We start from the raw sequence: 19,085 nt of genomic DNA, 5'->3' as shown, positions 1-19,085 counted from the left end.
ACTGAAGTCATTCCAGAGATGGTGAATTGTCTTTCCTTAGAAAATTGACATAAACGATATTTGCTAATGGAACCTGGATGAGTCAAAAAATGTAATGCCCTGGACCGAAAAGGTAGGGAATCCCCATCAAAATATAAGGCTTTGTTTTTATTAACAAAAACTCAGTATTGAAGTATGGGCTTGAATAAGCGATAGAAAGTAAAATTTAGGGCTTCAGCTTTCACTTAGTGGATTTTTTCTACTTCCCTTTATTTGGACACTTCTTAAATCTCTTGAGTTGTATCACCTCTTAGCATCTTCTTGGGGATTCTTTGGGATCTTTTCTCCAGTCTTGTATCTGGGTATATTGACATGACGGGCTATCATCAGCATACTCCCTAACCAAGAGGAAAAGACATCTCCAGTGCCTTCCTGAGAGCTGTGTGTCTGCTATTGTCTTCTGATATGAGCAGGTCCCTAGGCCCTGCCATCTTTTGGACCTGCCGACTTAAATCCTCTCTTCCTCCATCAAGACAGTGTCCTGTGCCCACTAGGGTTTCAACAAGTTGACATGATGAATCCTTTTCTCTCTCTTGTTTATCTGGGCACAGGATCTCGTAATCGAACGGACCGATTCTCCAGACTACTTCGTATGGGCCTTGCCACTTTGCCAGGAGCTTGCTCTCGGTGTTGTGCAGAAGGAGGAGCACCCTATTCCCCGGCTGAAACTCTCGAGCATCTTTAGTGAAATACCTAGCCTGGGTCTATAGGGCCTGGGTGAGGTTTTCTCCAGTAAATCGCCCAAACAGGTCCAGTCACTCCCGTGTTTTTAGAACATACTGCAGCATGCTGGTAGCCTCAGTGAGACAGCCTGTCAAGGTTCTTTGATGAAAACAAGGTGTCTCTGGGTTGTGACTTTTAGCTCAAATGGGTGAAAATCTTGTAGAAGTCTAAGGAATGTCTCTCTTTCCAAAAACAACAGGGAAGGCGAAACCATGTCACAATCTTATTGGCTAAATCTAGCGATAATTATGGTATTTGTTAAGCATTACTATGTGTCCAGCACTGTTCTAAGTGCTAGGGTAGATTCAAGATAGGTAGGTGGGACTTGGTCATTGTTCCACATGGAGCTCACAGTCTAAGTAGAAAGGAGAACAGGTATTTGATCCCCATTTTACAGATGCGGTAACTGAGGTACAGAGAAGTGATTTGCCCACAGTCACAGAGAAGGTAAGTGGCAGAGCTGGGATTGTAACCCAGGTCCTCTGACTCCCAGGCCCATGCCTTTTCCACTAGTCCATGCTGACTCTCTCGAGGTTATGCTACTTCTCAGCAGACTTCTAAAATCTGAATGTAAAAATCTAATTCATCAGGAATCGTCAATCCTGCTTTATAAAATGGAGTCTGAATTCTACACGCAAGGCCCAATTCCGGACTTAACTCTATAAATGCAAAGTTAATCTAGGTTTCTGTTGATCTTTTTTTTTTTCATATGACCCTTCCCATCTCCTATTAAAGCTGTGACAATCAAGTACCAAGATTAGGGGAAAAGAAAACTTTGATCTTATAGGCAGGAGCCAAGAGACAGATCTGTGACAGCAGTGATCAGGAGAACCTGTCATTTGGAAAATTCTTTCTGAGCCTTTTTTCTTCTAATGGATTGTCAAATGGCAGTCCTAAAAATCTCCCTCTGGTGTTTGTTGGAAAACTAAAATCTGAGATTTCAATGCTGCATTGTATCCCTAGTAAAGCCCCTTGTTCCTCATTCAAAATAAGGATGTTTTCCAGCTCTATAAGCATACTTCAGCCTTGGAGAGGATTCTTTTGTAACTTTATTTTAACATGCCCTCCTTTCTTGCCATTTTTGAAAGCAATCTTTTAGCTTTCTGAGCTATCTCCTTGAAGTGACAGGGTTTTCCTCCAATATTTAGGAAAATAAGGGTATTTTCTTTCCTTTAGATTAGTATGACTTTTAGGAAACTTGGGTGGGGCTCAGCCAGAACTCTTGATTCCTATATGGGAGTGCAAATATCCAGTGACCCTTGGATTGGTTTTTCTAATATCTTGGTATCTTTCAGGGCAGAGAAGATGGTAGGCCTTTTGGTATTCTTGTGGGTTTTTTGAGTTTTTAAGAGTGCTTTTAAAATCATCCAGTAGCATAAATCTACTAAGAGAGTTCTAATCAATCCTATTGAGCACTTTCTGTGTGCAGAACATTGTTCTAAGCACTTGGGTGAGTATAGTATAACAGAGTTGGTAGACTTGTTCCTTGCCCACAGGGTTCTTACAGTCTAGTGGGGGAGACAGACATTGAAATAAATTATGGATATGTGCATAAGTGCTAAGGGACTGAGGATGAGGTGTGTACAGGGTACAAATCCAAGTTCAAGTACAATGCAGAAGGGAGAGGGAGTAGGGGAAATAAGGGCTTAGTCAGTGAAGATCTCTTGGAGGAGATGTGATTTTAATAAGGCTTTGAAGTTAGGGAGAGTGGTGGTCTGTCAGATATGAAGGGGGAGGGAGTTCCAGGCCAGAAGCAGAACATGGGCAAGGAATTGGTGGCAAGATAGACAAGATCGAGGAACAATGAGTACGTTGGCATTAGAGGAGTGAAGTGTGCAAGCTAAGTTGGAGTAGAAAATGAGTGAGGTAAGTTGGGAGGGGACAAGGTGACTGAGTGTTTTAAAGCCAATGACAAGAGTTTGATGTGGAGGTGGATTCTTTTCAGACAATGAATACTCAATTTCATGATTTCTGATGTCCCAGACTATGGTATTTAATTAAGCTGTTGACATATGATTGGAAAATAAATCATGTGAGCAAAATCTTGTTTAGTTTGGAAAGATTTAAAATGCCTTCAAAAGACCAACTTGTCCCTATCTCCACTAAGGACAGAACAATAGGAAGTAGGTTTTAATTACAATATAAACCTTTGGGCTAAATATAGGGGAGAATTTCTTATAGGGGAGATTGTTAAAAATTGGAATAGGTTACTGAGAAAGCATGTGAAATCTCCTTTAGAGAAAGTTTGGGGACAGGAGAGAGTCTCTTAGATAAGAGAGTTTGAATTGAGATCCACTTTGAAGACAGGGGAATGGATTAGCAACTTTAACCCTCTGATCATTTGAATCAGAAGTCTCTTATCGGGAGCAACACTCATAGGTCCATGCACTTAGTGCTGGCCCAACAGAATGGTTTTCTGTGAAAGGTTCCGGGTCAGCCAGATAGAAATCAGTTCAAGAAGTGAATGACACTCTTATGTCTACTTTAGCAAATTTGCTAAAGATACAGCTCTGCCCCATTCTTCCTAGACCAGTCTTCCACTTTCTTGCAGGCTGGCAACTAACGTACAGTTTGGGGGAATCTCCATCCTCCCTGGCAGTGTTAGCAGAGGAATGTTGCAAAGGGAGGACGCTGGGGAGGGGCATGGGTTTGCAGGAGAGAGGCCTCTCCGCTTACCCACTTTTTAGCAGCAACAACAGCCGAACTCAGAACTGGGGGGAGCTTGGGTGGAAAATCATTGAGATAGGTCATGTATGGCCTTGAACAGGTTTAGAGAGGAACTAGCTTTCCACAGCTTGATGGGGGTCAAATCCACAATATCAGAGGCTTCTAGAGGAGTGAAAGTTGTTCTTCTGACAAGCAGCTCAGCACATTCCCTTATTCTATTTTCACAGACCAGTAAGCAGCTTTGGACTTAGTAAAAATTTAATAATACTTATAATTAATATGTCATTTGTTGGGCACTTACTATGTGCTGAGATTTGTTTTAAATGGAATTTGTTAAGCGTCCCTGACACTGGAATAAGCCCCGGGGTAGATACAAGCTAATCATGGTGTGGGTCCAATATCCCACATGGGGCTTACAGTTTTAATCCCTATTTTTCAGGTGAGATAACCTAGATGCAGAGATGTTAAGTGATTTGCCCAAGGTCACCTAGCAGACAAGTGTCGAAGCTGGGATTAGAACCCAGCTCCTCTGACTCCCAGTCCTGTATTCTTTTCACAAGGCTCTTTCCTGGAGATACGATGTGATGTAGTCGTGTCCTTGTCTCCCTGGTCCCATCTTAGTTCTCTAGCATCATGTTAATTGTATCAGTCTCTAGATTCATAGCGGTCAGAAGGCCTCAAAACAGGGAAGACAGGACAGTAACCAGGCCCTATTCTGCCTAGAAGTTGAATTGCTGTAGAGGGTAATTGCACAAACTATATCTTCAGTTTTTCTAGATTTTCACTTTTCTGAAAGGGGGAAGTGTAGAATCAACACGTCTGATGTTCAGATGCTTTTATTTTTGAAACTACTGTTGTTTTTTATGTTTAGTCTCCATGATGAATTTGAATAATGAATTAGTTAGACTCAGTTGCTTATCTCTGAAATGTGTTTGGGATTTCTCCTGCAGTTTATATTCCACAGTTCTTCCTTACCAAGGAAAACTTCCTACTCTGTTGACTGGCTGTTGCCTTAAAGGAAGACCGCAGGTCTTAGGGTCTGGGGTGATAATAATAATGATGATGATGGTATTTAAGCCACATGGCCCAGTGGATAGAGTAGGGGAGTGGGAATCAGAAGGTCATGGGTTCTAATCCTGGCTCCCCCACTTGTCTGCTGGGTGACCTTGGGCAAGTGATTTATCTTCTCTAGGCCTCAGTTACCTCATCTGAAAAATGGGGATTAAGACTGTGAGGCCTGTATGAGACAGGGACTGTGTCCAACCTGATTATCTTGTATCCACCCCAGCACATAGAACAGTCCCTGGCCACATAGTAATCACTTAACAAGTACCATTATTATCATTATTATTTGTGAAGTGTTTACTATGAGTCAAGCACTTTTCTAAGCACTGGGATAGGTACAATCTAATCAGATTGGACACAGTCCCTATCCCACATGGGGCTTACAGTCTTAATCCCCATTTTACAGATGAGGTAACTAAGGCACAGAGAAGTTGTGACTTGCCCAAGGTCACACAGCAGTCAGGTGGTGGAGTCAGGATGAGAATCCAGGTCTTTCTGACTCCCAGCCCCATGCTCTGTCCACACTGCTTCTCTGCAATGGGATGTTTGGAAGGCTCCCTTCTCTTGACCTGAATTGAAGTGATTCATGCTGGGGCTTTATTGAAACAACAGAAAGCTTATAATGAATGGGAAATGGCCCCACAGAATTTCATTTTAATCACTAAAAGCTTTCTCTAAAGTAATCAGAGAGAGTTGCATTGCAGCAATAAATTGTTCTGCACTTTGGAGCAGTAAATTATTCCTTAAATCAAGAATGAGCAACATCTTGGGGTGGAAGTCACTAACTTTAGCTCAAACTTAAAAGTAGCAGAATTCGACCTGTCTTGGGTCATTGCTATTTCATTGCTTACTATGTGTATTGTGTACTTAGCATTAGAGAAGGTACAAGTTAACCAGGTTGGGCTCAGTCCCTGTTTCACACAGGGCTCCCAGTTTAAGGGGAGGAAGAACAGGTATTTAATTTCCATTTTACAGCTGAGAAAACTGAGGCATAGAGAAGTTAAGTAACTTACCCAAAGTCACCCAGCAGGCGGGTGGCAGAGGCGGGGACTGGAACCAAGATCTTCTGATTCCCATGCCCTGTTTCTTTCCACTAGACCATGCTGCTTCTCAAGAACTCATGAGAACAGAGGAACTCTTGGTTGGTGGAATATGGGTGTATGCTATCAGTCATTGGAGTGACTGAAAAGTGAAATTTTTATGGCCATAATGGTCACTGTTAGACCAGGAGTCCTAGGAATCTTGTTTGGGGTCCCATAGAATCACCAGGTCAGAAATGGGGTAATATTTATTTACGAGTAATATATCAGTGGCTAAAGACTCTAGATCTGACATTCTTGTCTTGTGTCATGTCGTTTGGTTTCAAGAGGTCTACAGAAATCAGAAATACCTACAGATGTGCTACTGACATCTGTTGCTACAAAATTGCATGTTCTTGCATGGATGTTTGAATGTTTTATTTTTTTAATGGCTACTGTTAAAGTGTTTCCATATCCTTAGGCTTAATCCAAATGATCTGTTTGCTCTGTAAAACTTAAAAATGGCAGTGAATAAGAATGTTGTAACTAGTAAATGCTTTTTGTTTTAATCCTTGATATGTCTGTTATACCACTGTAGCTGCATATATGTATTTACTACTGCTTTGTATTTTCCTAAACTGCTTGAATATTTGTATTTTCTAGGTGCTAGAATTGCTGAATATTCCCAACTCTATGACCAGATTGTTTTCAGAGAGACTCCCCATAAAAGACAGAAGGATGACTGGCTAAGACCTCGGGAATCATTAGCCCTACGATCTTCATCACCTCTGACTGCTGCTCCTTCGCAGTCTCAGTTTGGTAATGAATGCAGGCAAGCAGAAGAATGGCTTCTGAATTCCACCTACAGTAATGGAGAATTAGCAGATTTCTCTCCCTGGCATAACATTCCAAACACTAAACCCAAATGCCTCCCTTCAGAGATCAATGCAAAAAGCACCACGAGACACTTACCAACGGCGTGCTCCGTGCCTTCGCTTCAGTTCTCTACTCCTCTGCACGGTCCCACACAAAGATGGAGCGTCGTTATAAGTCAGCCTAACAAAGAGAACTTGAAACAGGATCACATTTATAACTCTTTGAGAAAGAGCATGGTGAGCAGCAAGCCACAGCCATACAGTCGGTCACAGTCCTCTTCTTCAGTGGTGGTGAACAAGTCAATGGAATCCATAAATTACCCCAGCGACCTTGGAAAGTACCAACTGGGTTTGCGCAAAAATGTGAGCGGGGAGAGTCGCCAAGACTTGTTGCCAGGTACTGGTGGCACGGGACAGCAGATTCCTGAGGACTGCTCAGATATGATTCTGCAGGACTCACAGCAAGTTCTGGTGCTGAATAAAAATCAGCCAGTAAGTGCCCAGGTGGCTAAACAGAACTATTTTTCCAATTTCAAAGAAGCAGACGCAGATGAGGATGACGATGACTATGTAGAAATAAAATCTGAAGAGGATGAGTCTGACTTGGAAGTCTCCCAGAATCGCACAAAGAAACCTCACCCAAAGATAATTATGGACTCTGACCTTTCTGATAACCCCAGTAGCCAAAACGCATCTTATTCTTTAAGTAGTCCCTGTTCTCCATCCAAATCAGTGAACAACAAACTTGGTCTTTCACCTTATATGTCGGAGTTCAATGATACAGACAAATTGAATGACTACCTGTGGCGAGTGCCATCTCCTAATCAGCAGAATATTGTCCAGTCCCTAAGGGAAAAATTCCAGTGTCTTAGCTCGAGCAGCTTTGCCTAAAGTTCTCAACAGCTTTGGACTGTTCTGACTTTTTAAACTTAACGAAAGTACTACAAATACTGGCTTGATGTATTTTATAGTGTTCCCAATTCAGTCATCGTTTCTCAGCGATATTGTAGCTGCAGATGCGTATGTTCTTTTCCACAGCATATGGAGAGGGCCGAAACTCCAGGAGCATGGCCTAGCAGAGGTAACCTTCAAGAGGTATATTTCTGTAATACCTATTCCTTTCTTGGGAACCCTACTCTCATGAACATCTTTTGCCACCTTCTCCTCCTGCACTGTAAGATTGGCAGTAAGGTAGTTGGTTGTACTTGATTCCACATCCTGTGAGAGTTCAAAAATATCAGTCAGTTGTCGAGAAACTGAGTAATTCTGCAGTAGCTACACGCATACGTCAAGGGACAAACTGCTTCACCACGACCGACAGAGCAGGTGACAGAAAGCAGATTTGATAGAGTGAAGCGAAAACGCAGAGCCGGTTTAAAGACGCCTGAAGATGAGTTACCCCTAGATCTGGCATGTTTGTTCCATTTACCAAAGAGATCCAGAAGTGACAGAGGTTTTGTATATTTTTCAGTCTCACTCTGGCCCGACAGTGGAATTGTAATCTTCCAAGTCGGTCTCTGCTGAGACGCTCAGATAAGCTGCCGGCTTCTGTGCCGAAGCTACGCAACCAATAGGGACTAGAAAGCGTCAAGTGAAAATTCTCTGAAGTTTGTAAGAAGATGTCTTCCTAGGCAACTATTGAATGTTTTTTAATCACTGAAAAAACATGGTGAATGTGGTGGATTTATAAGCACGATTTCTGAGGTGTAATGGCTCCTTCAAAGCTCAGCTCCTAGGGAAAAACGCACACTGATCGAGTAAGCTGTACTAAAAATCAGGTACTGTCAGTGGACTACTTGCATATTTTACAGTATGATAGCTGGGGAAACAGATTCCCTAAATTTTATATGGCACAAGACAAGTAGCACACTCTTGCATAAGATCAAATATTTTAAAGTTACCAAAAGATGTAACCCTTCCAAAGGAATTCTTGTGTACATCTTCATTAGTTTGAGGCCTAACCCACAGAAAACACTTTAACAGAGCTAATGATGACCGCTAAAATGTCTAAATATATTTCACAACGCATTTGCTGGGCTTTTTTTGCTCTTTTGCAAAGATATTTAGTAACTCCTAATTGCTGATGGTCTAAGACCTAAACTTAATAATTTAATAGCAATGTGATGACATTCCCAACGTTATTGTCACTGCACATGCAATAAATAGGAGCCATAAAATTGTTGTGCAGCAGAGACTTGCTGCTTTGCAAAACCCCAAAATAGGGAGAAGGAAGAAGCAGTAGCAGACATTTCTGAATATCATCTTTCGGGTGGAATAGTTCTAGTTTTAATCTAAAGTCTACGTGAATATCGCAGAATTCTGAAGATCTAACTTCCTGCAAAAAGGTTTCTAGACATGTGGATTCCAAGTTTTCATTTCTCATTGACTCTGCTTATCCGTTAGTTCTTAAGAGATAGGTACAGTTAGTATAATTAGGAGAATCTACACATTGCATATTGTAGAGGTGAGCAATATGTTTGGAAGAAGAAATAGGAAAGGAAGAGAACATCTTGCCTGTTACTTCATCTTCTAAGTATGAATATCACACTAAATTATAAGCACTAAGTAATTCACCCTTTTCTATGTCTAAGGTTTGTAACAGAGATAAATTACAAGTTATCTCTCTTTATGTCCCATTCAGTGCTTCATCAAACTATGCCTATGTTTCTTTTGCATCTCTTGTCCCTCAAAAAAAAAGGTTGGTGTTTTTTTTTTAAATCCTAGAACTAAGGATTTCATATAAGTATAGGAGCCCATTCCTCTGAATTTTTGAGGTAATGGGAGAAGCAAAACTGAAAGGTAGCCATCTCTTAAAATCTATTTTTGCAAAGTCCATGAAATGTAAGAATTTAGATTAACATCTTTGGCTCAAAAATGAAATGTTTCCATTTTATCCCTCTTTGAAATTTGGCATTTATTGGATATTTGGAAAGTAGCGCCAGTCATTATTACTCAGGTTTTATTATAAATAAGTATAGTTTTAGCTCATCATTCATGCTTCTTTGCTTTGTTGCATGTCTTTGCTTTCCATTATTTGGAAACATAGCCTACAAAACCTAAAGAGCGCAACGTCCTTTATTTTTCTTTCCCATTGTACATTAAATTAGTATATTGACCATATTGATAACACAATGAAAGAGGCATTTCAGTAAGTATTATCTGTAGTTCCACTAATAATACTTACTGATACTTTCCTCTGTCCAAGTGTATTATTACAAATGTGTACTCTAGAAACAATAATTGTTGTATATACAATGTCCAAAGAAGATCTGTAGTGTTGAACACATTCTGTGACTTCTGTTTGCCTAAGATGCAGATTTTGAAGTTCCTGGTGCAAATCTACCAAAAGCTTTGCTTAGAAGCATGTGGTTTTGGATTCTTTTTTTCACTTGCACTGGAGGATCAGTTTAATAAACAAGTTTAGTTTAAATTCAGTAGGTGTATTAGCTATGAAAAATTGCAACTAGTAAATCACAGCTAAAGAATATTGTACATATAATGAAAATTAGTTCTACCCATTATTTAATGAAATTTATCAAGTATAAAGTAAATCATAGTGTGACTACGTGTGTTATCACTAACAAATCTAAATTTCCCGAATCAGGAGAATAACATTTAAATGATACAAAGGAGTAATTTCATTTTGTGCAGTGAGGGATTCAATATGAAGGAAGATCTGGACAATATGCAGCTTTTCAAGGGCCTTTTTAGACCTTTCTTTTCTATACATTCAGGGTACTTCAAAAGATTTGTTGTTTTTACAAATCTCAGCTGAAATTGGCACACTCACTAAACTCTTGTTCTACAAAAAGGAGACGCTATTGATTTATTATTGAATTTTAGTTTTTTCAAGAGCCTAATAAACTTAATATGGTTGCAATTCTTAGTTTTACTTCATTTCTAAAATGTTTGCCAGGAACAAGTTGTCAAATCTCACTGACAACCATTAATACAGTATATTGTTTCTGTTCCATGTTTCTGTTCTTTTCCACGTCCCAATACAAATACTGTCAACTCAGATTATACTTGGACTGAATAAAGATTGAACAAGGGCTGAATAATTAGAGAGCATTTATCTGGTCAAAGAAAATTAAATTTTCTAAAATAAAAAAGTTTAACTGTCATAAGAACTGAAACAACATAGTCTATCAAATATACCTAGGTGTCCCCACATTAAGGTGAAGGTTATCCAAAAAAAAAAGTTATTTGCTTTACTGGAAACTAGACTTCAGTGAAACTTCTCTAAATGACAGAGCAAAAATGTGCCTGGAATGGAAGTTGTGAATTAATTAAATCCTGAGGCTGGAAAGAAAACGTGAATAGATTAAAAACAGCAACAGCTTTGAATACAGTGGTGTGAACTTGGCATTTAGATAGCACTTGTCTCTTCCTATTATCATTACTGAAATAAGAAATGAACTATTTGCCCCAATAAATTTGGACCTTGACTCTATGTACCTAAATTGTTAAGAGCAATTATTAATGTACTATTGCTTGAGGTAGAGCTCTCAAACTTATTTCATTCTTTAAGCTTGTATCTGGTGGTGGTAGTTGCATTCTACTCCCAGACAGACAGAATTCACCAATGAAGTCACCAATCCAAGAGTTTGTGCTAATTTGTGTACTTCTTTATTTCAGCATTAATGTAAAATCTTGTCCTATGGATAAGACATGGAACTTTTTGTTGCACTTTTTTCATAGTTTGTTTTGTAAAGATGATGTAAAAATGTATGTACATGTAGGAAACCTTTTAAATCCAGCTTTTCACATTTGTGCTTTGCTTTAATGCTCAATTTAAAAGCTTGTGAGTCCCAGGAAAAATGTGTAATTTTATGCTACATAGAAAAAGTTTAAGCAACACACAACACGTTTGCAAAAATAAAAGTCTCAGTAGTTTGCTATACACCTTGTGGTCTCCTACTTTAACTTGCCATCTGTGTAACTCTCACACCGCTTTGTGTTGGGTACAGGGATACCTTGTTCTATTTTTACATGTGCATCTGAGTTGAATGGTTTTTGTGTGGCAGATTAATCAAACTCCTTAACCTAATTGGTCAGATCTATAACAAGTCAGTTGTTTTATTTCTGATTTGGCACCGTGGTAGATACTAAGTCAATTTTAATCAAACGTCATATTTATTCAGTGCCTCACCTTCTGTTCTAACTTTTGCCATCCCCAAAGGGTTGTTGCATAAGGACAGCATGCAAGAAGCAGCGTGGCTCAGTGGAAAGAGCACGGGCTTGGGAGTCAGAGGTTGTGGGTGCTAATCCCAGTTCTGCCACTTGTCAGCTCTGTGACCTTGGACAAGTCACTTAACTTCTCTGTGCCTCAGTGACGATGAAGACTGTGAGCCCCACCTGGGACAACCTGATTACCTTGTATCTCCCCCAGTGCTTAAAACAGTGCTTGGCACTTAATAAGCACTTAACAAATGCCAACATGAAATTATTATGAGAAATTAATTGTAGCAGAAAGAGAAAAGATGAAAAGAAAGGAGTGGAGAAGAAAAAGGAAGAAAAGAGTGAGCTTGAGTCTGCAGTTTCTCACTTCAATTGCTCTTTACCAAGTTCTGCATATGATAGGTGCTCAATAAATTAGCCTCTCCTGTGTTGTCCCATTCTACCCTTCTGCTCTTCCTACCATACCCGAGACAGTCTTAATGAACTGACTCCTCCTGCTTTGTCCCAGGCTCACCGTTCTGCTGCTATCCTGCCCCGTGGCAGCATTAATGAATTAAATACCTCCACCTGCTTAGTCCTAATCCCACTCACCCTTCTAACCTGCCCTGTGGCAGTGTTAATGAATTAAACTACATCCACATGCTTTGGATGTAATCTTAATGAATTAATTTCCTTCACCCGCTTTGGCTTTGTCACCTTTTTGCTCCTCCACCAATACCATCATTGCATATGATTATGTTATACAAAAAATGTTTATTTCCTCCTCAGGAAGCAGGGTGGAGTGATTATGCAGGGTAGGCAATTTTGTGAGTATATCTGTTAATGGGAACTTGAATTTGTGAAAAACAAATTTTAATTGTTGCGATCTGACACTTCCTGCTGCTGTTCTGTGCACCTCATGTCAGGTTCCTTAGTCTTTCCTTTCTGCCACCCTTTCGATTCTGAGGCTGGCCAAGTTGCAGGTGATGTCACATGTCACTACCAAGCAATCAAGGATGACATCACATGTAATTTGCTGAACCACATCAATTCCTATTGAATGTAGAGTGTTTTTCCAGGGGACATTTCCCTAATCACCCACTTGCCCCAAAGCCTGTTTGCCTCCCAGGTCCGGAAAAACTCTGGTGCTGAGATGGAGCCATGGAATTTGGCAGCAAGAGCTGCGGAAGGAGGGAGAGTAGGCTCTGAAAAGAGAGGTGCAAAAGTGTCCAATTTTGTGTTGGTTTTGGTCAGGGGCAGCCCAGCTGAAAACCAAATTCATAGCCACCCTAGGTGGGCCCCCCCAGTTTGACTGTTTGGTTGAGTCATAGTGTGAGCTGGGTGTGATGCATGGATGCTGGTGCTGTTAGGGTGAAGATTCAGAGCACCCATCAAACCAGGATCTGCCACTCCATTTCTTCCCTCCCCCCTTCTTTTCAAAGCACCTGCCCCAGTTGACAGTTTCTTTTTTGACTGCAGAGGAAGAGAGAGACTCGATCCTGTGCTATCAGGCCTGGACTCCTGCAAAAGGTTGGTGACAAATGGTTGGTAAGGGATGGAGTGCCCCAGGTTTCCATGGTGAGAAGAGCTATTCTGGAGCTCTGCTGTTGCTTCTGCTGCCCTGGCATCAGCCGGGTGGGGTTGGGGGGCTGTATTGTCTCTGTGGTGGACAGGACCAGGGTCCACAGATCATGGCGACCATGGCTCCTTTGGATTCACCCTGGAACTATTCCAGAATGGCCACCCTCACCCACCCCTTGAATCCAAATAAATAAATGTTGGTATTTGTTAAGCACTTACTACGTGCAGAGCACTGTTCTAAGCGCTGGGGTAGATAAGGGGAATGAGGTTGTCCCACGTGAGGCTCACAGTCTTCATCCCCATTTTACAGATGAGGGAACTGAGGCACAGAGAATAATGTTGGAATTTGTTAAGCGCTTACTATGTGCAGAGCACTGATCTAAGCGCTGGGGTAGATACAGGGTAATCAGGTTGTCCCACGTGAGGCTCACAGTTAATCCCCATTTTACAGATGAGGTAACAGGCACAGAGAAGTGAAGTGACTTGCCCACAGTCACACAGCTGACAAGGGGCAGAGTGGGGATATGAACCGATGACCTCTGACTCCCAAGCCCGGGCTCTTTCCACTGAGCCACGCTGCTTCTCTACAGCCCAACCAACCCAGGTGAGGGGGGGGTTTGCAGGCTTCTTATGCTGCAGATATATGGCTTGCATTGCAATAATAATGGTATGTCATTTAATCATATTCATTAAGTGCTTACAATGTGCAGAGCACTATTCTAAGCACTTGTTGAGTGCTTATTATGTGCTAAGCTCTGTTCTAAGCACTGGGGTAATAATGTTGGTATTTGTTAAGCATTTACTGTGTGTGGAGCACTGTTCTAAGCGCTGGGGGAGATACAGGGTCATCAGGTCATCCCACCTGAGGCTCCCAGTTAATCCCCATTTTACAGATGAGGTAACTGAGGCACAGAGAAATGAAGTTCATTCATTCATTCATTCAATAGTATTTATTGAGCGCTTACTATGTGCAGAGCACTGTACTAAGCGCTTGGGATGAACAAGTCGGCAACAGATAGAGACAGTCCCTGCCGTTTGACGGGCTTACAGTCTAATCGGGGGAGACGGACAGACAAGAACAATGGCACTAAACAGCGTCAAGGGGAAGAACATCTCGTAAAAACAATGGCAACTAAATAGAATCAAGGCGATGTACAATTCATTAACAAAATAAATAGGGTAACGAAAATATATACAGTTGAGCGGACGGGTACAGTGCTGTGGGGATGGGAAGGGAGAGGTGGAGGAGCAGAGGGAAAAGGGGAAAATGAGGCTTTAGCTGCGGAGAGGTAAAGGGGGGATGGCAGAGGGAGTAGAGGGGGAAGAGGAGCTCAGTCTGGGAAGGCCTCTTGGAGGAGGTGATTTTTAAGTAAGGTTTTGAAGAGGGAAAGAGAATCAGTTTGGCGGAGGTGAGGAGGGAGGGCGTTCCAGGACCGCGGGAGGACGTGACCCAGGGGTCGACGGCGGGATAGGCGAGACCGAGGGACGGCGAGGAGGTGGGCGGCAGAGGAGTGGAGCGTGCGGGGTGGGCGGTAGAAAGAGAGAAGGGAGGAGAGGTAGGAAGGGGCAAGGTGATGGAGAGCCTTGAAGCCTAGAGTGAGGAGTTTTTGTTTGGAGCGGAGGTCGATAGGCAACCACTGGAGTTGTTTAAGAAGGGGAGTGACATGCCCAGATCGTTTCTGCAGGAAGATGAGCCGGGCAGCGGAGTGAAGAAGTGACTTGCCCACAGTCACACAGCTGACAAGTGGCAGAGCTGGCATTCGGACCCATGACCTCTGACTCCCAAGCCCGGGATCTTTCCACTGAGCCACGCTGCTTCTCTAGATACAAGTTAATCAGGTTGGAAACAGCCCCTGTTCCACATAACAATAATAATAATAATGGTGGTATTTAAGTGCTTACTATGTGCAAAACACTGTTCTAAGCGCTAGGGAGATATAAAGCGATCAGGTGGTTCAACGTGGGGCTCACAGTTTTAATCCCCATTGTACAGATGAGGTAACTGAGGCACAGAGAAGTCACTTGCCCAAAATCACAGAGCTGGCAAGTCCCCCCACCTCCCCTCAGCTAAACCCTTCCCCCCCCCTTTCCTCTGCTCCTCCCCCTCTCCCTTCCCTCCGCACTGTGCTCATCTGCTCATTTGTATATATTTTTATTACCCTATTTATTTTGTCAATGAGATATACATTTATTGCTTGATTCTATTTATTGCTATTGTTTTTGTCAGTCTCCCCCGATTAGACTGTAAGCCCGTCAATGGGCAGGGACTGTATCTGTTGCCGATTTGTACTTTCCAAGCGCTTAGTACAGTGCTCCGCACATAGTAAGCGCTCAATAAATACTATTGAATGAATGAATGAAGTGGTGGAGCAGGATTAGAACCCATGACCTCTGACTCTCAAGCCTGGGTTCTTTTTACTGAGCCACACTGCTTCTCTGGATCACACTCTGATCCCCATTTTACAGTTGAGGTAACTGAGGCACAGAGAATTTAAGTGACTTACCCCAAGTCACACAGCTGACCTGTGCTGGAGCTGGGATTAGAACCCAGGCCCTTCTGACTCCTAGGCCCATGCTCCACTAAGCCAAGCTACTTTCCAATGTGCCATCCCTCCCTACCCAGCTCACTTGTTGCCTTCCGAGCATGATTGGCAGGAATAACAGAAAGAAAGTGGTCCACAAACGCCTGGCCCTAAAAATCTCTTCCTTTATTGGATTCTGGACCTGGGGCCTCATAGATGAGGCTTAACCATCTTTCCCAAGGGAAAGAGCCATCCCCAGCTCATTATTGTCATCAAAGTCCTACACATACACACAAAAACCAAACCAAAACAAAAACCTTTCCCTAACTTGTTTTTAAAACTTCCTTTGTTTTATTCTTTTGCACCTCATTCTTGTGGAATGCCTTTGAGGGATTCATTGTAGGAAACATGGAAGCCTTATCTGATAAAAACTGACTCACTGGATTGTACCTCTCTCAAGCAGTAAATGCAGTGCTCTGCACACCAAATAAAAATGCCACTGAATGATTGATAGTAGCAAGACACACATTCCTTGTCCTGAAGGAGTTTACAATTTAATGGTGAACACAAAAATTATTTAAGGATAGTGAAAGCAGCATGGCCTAGTAGAAAGAGCACAGGCCTGGGAGTCAGAGGACCTGGGTCTAATCCTGTCTCCTTCACTTGTCTGCTGTGTTACCTTGGGAAGTCACTTCACTTCTCTGTGCCTCAGTTATCTCATCTGTAAAATGGGGATTAAGAGTGTTGAGCTCCATGTGGGACAGGGACTGTGTCCAACTTGATTATCTGGTATCTATCCCAGTGCTTCAAACAGTGCCGGGTACATAGTAAGTGCTTAACAAATGCCATTATTAAAAAAACAAAAAGCAGGCCAGGCACAGTCCCTGGCTAAATGGAATAGTCACTATCTGTAATCTATTACAGATATGTCTAATTTATAATATATATAATATTGGAAGCAATAGTTCTAGTATCACTTTTAAAGTACAGATTTTGTTTTCATTTTCACGATCTGTATATATTTCAGTGACAGGATGCAAAAAGGTTTTCACCTGAGTAATTACCAGGCCTAAGGTTAGTTTATATTCATCGAAATAATTGTAATAATAATAATGACATTTGTTAAGTGCTTACTATATGCAAAGCAATGTTCTAAGCGCTGGGAAGGATACAAGATAATCAGGTTGTCCCACATGGGGCTCACAGTCTCAATGCCCATTTTACAGATGAGGTAACTGAGGCACAGAGAAGTTTAAGCGACTGGTCCAAAGTCACACAACTGACAATCAGCAGAGCAGATAATTTGAACCCATGATCTCTGACTACCCAGCCCATGCTCTTTCCACTGAGCCATGTTGCTTCTCCACTGGTTAATAGTAGTAATAATAGTACTGGTTAAGCGCTTACTATGTACCAAGCACTGTTCTAAGCACTGGGGTAGATACAAGTTAATCAGATTGGACACACATGGGGCTCACAGTCTTAATCCCCATTTTACAGATGAGATAACTGAGGCCCAGAAGTGAAGTGCTGGAGCCGGGATTTGAACTAATGACATTTTACAGATGGGGTAATTGAGGCCCAGAGAAGTGAGGTGACCTGCCCAAGGCCACACAAAAGACGAGTGGCCAAGTTGGAATTGGAATTCATGATGTCGTGACTCCCAGGACCGTGATGTATCCGAAGCGGCATGGTGTAGTAGATAGAACATGGGCCTGGAAGTCAGAAGATCATGAGTTCTAGTCCCAGCTCTGCCCCTTGTTTGCTGTGTGACCTTGGGCAAGTCACCTCACTTCTCTGTGCCTTTGTACCCTCATTTGTAAAATGGGGATTAAGACTGTGAGCCCTATGACTCTAAGACCCTAAGACTGTGTCCCACCTAATTATTGGGTATCTACTCCAGCACTTAGAACAGTGCCTGGCCCCTAGTAAGCACTTAACAAATACCATCATTATTGATCACTATTCTTAGGCAGTGTCGCGTGGAAAGAGCCCGGGCTTGGGAGTCGGAGGACCTGGGTTCTAATTCTGGCTCCGCCATTTGTCTGCTCCTTGACCTTGGGCAAGCCACTTGGCTTCTCTGTGCCTCAGGGACCTCATCTGTAAAATGGGGGTGAAGACTGTGAGCCCCACGTGGGACAACCTGATTCCCTTGTGTCTACCCCAGTGCTTAGAACAGTGCCTGGCAGGAAGCAGTGTGGCTCCGTGGGGAGAGCCTGGGCTTCATTCACTCATTCAATAGTATTTATTGAGCGCTTACTATGTGCAGAGCACTGTACTAAGCGTTGGAATGTACAAATCGGCAACACATAGAGACAGTCCCTGCCCATTGACCGGCTTACAGTCTAATCGGGGCAGACTGACAAAAACAATAGCAATAAATAGAATCAAGGGGATGTATATCTCATTGTCAAAATAAATAGGGTAATAAAAATATATACAAATGAGCAGACGAGCACAGTGCTGAGGGGAAGGGAAAGGGGGAGGAGCAGAGGGAAAGGGGAGGAAAAGGGGGTTTAGCGGAGGGGAGGCAGGGGTAGAGGCAGCAGAGGGAGCAGAGGGAAAAGGGGAAGCTCAGTCTGGGAAGGCCTCTTGGAGGAGGTGAGCTCTCAGTAGGTCTTGGGAGTCAAAGGTCGTGGGTTCCAATCCCGGTTCCGCCACTTGTCTGCTGTGTGACCTTGGGCAAGTCATTTCGCTTCCCTGCACCTCAGTGACCTCATCTGTGAAAATGGGGATTAAAAAATGTGAGCCCCACATGGGCCAATCGGATTACCCCAGCGCTTTGCACATGGTAAGCGCTTAACAAATACCATAATTATTATTAAACAATAATAATACTACTATAATAATGGTATTTGTCAGGTGCTTATTATGGGCCAAGCACTGTTCCAAGTGTGGAGGGCGGCTTTGCCGGGCGGGCCTTTGACGCTACCGTTGCAGAGGCCCCGGCGCCCCGCCCGGAGGAGGGAGGCCCGCCCAGCCTGATCCCCTCCCCCCGGAGCAGCAGCAGGAGCTGGAGCAACTGCTGCAGCAGGAGCAGCAGAAGTTGGGGCAGCAGCAGCTGGAGCAACTGCTGCAGCTGGAGCAACTGCTGCAGCAGGAGCAGCAGAAGTTGGAGCAGCAGGAGTTGGAGCAGCTGCAGCAGGAGCAGCAGCAACACGAGGAGCAGCAGGAGGAGCAGCTGCAGGAGGAGTTGGAGCAGCTGCAGCAGGAGCAGCAGCAACACGAGGAGCAGCAGGAACACAAGCAGCAGGAGTAGCAGCTGCAGGAGGAGTTGGAGCAGCAGCAACACGAGGAGCAGCAGGAGCACAAGGAGCAGGAGCTGCAGCAGCACAAACACCCCGAGCAGGAGCACAAGCAGCAGGGGCAGCAGTTGCAGCAGCACAAACACCCCGAGCAGCAGCACAAGCACCAGGAGCAGCAGTTGCAGCAGC

At 42.9% G+C, this 19,085-nt stretch overlaps 1 protein-coding gene across 2 annotated transcripts in view; it reads left to right on the top strand.

Annotated features, from left to right (window-relative positions):
• PLEKHG1 (pleckstrin homology and RhoGEF domain containing G1) overlaps positions 1 to 11,291 on the top strand; it is a 248,702-nt gene extending 237,411 nt beyond the window's left edge. For both annotated transcript variants that reach the window (XM_001505820.5, XM_029057922.2), the window contains one exon: positions 6,177 to 11,291. In XM_001505820.5, the coding sequence (XP_001505870.3) occupies positions 6,177 to 7,279 (1,103 nt within the window). In that variant the 3' untranslated portion in view covers positions 7,280 to 11,291. The remainder of the gene's footprint in view (positions 1 to 6,176) is intronic.
• Positions 11,292 to 19,085: the final 7,794 nt, after the last annotated feature.

Source organism: Ornithorhynchus anatinus, chromosome 2, assembly GCF_004115215.2.
Source record: "Ornithorhynchus anatinus isolate Pmale09 chromosome 2, mOrnAna1.pri.v4, whole genome shotgun sequence".
In the NCBI taxonomy this organism is placed as follows: Eukaryota; Metazoa; Chordata; class Mammalia; order Monotremata; family Ornithorhynchidae; genus Ornithorhynchus; species Ornithorhynchus anatinus.
This window is presented reverse-complemented; position numbering and strand designations above follow the sequence as displayed.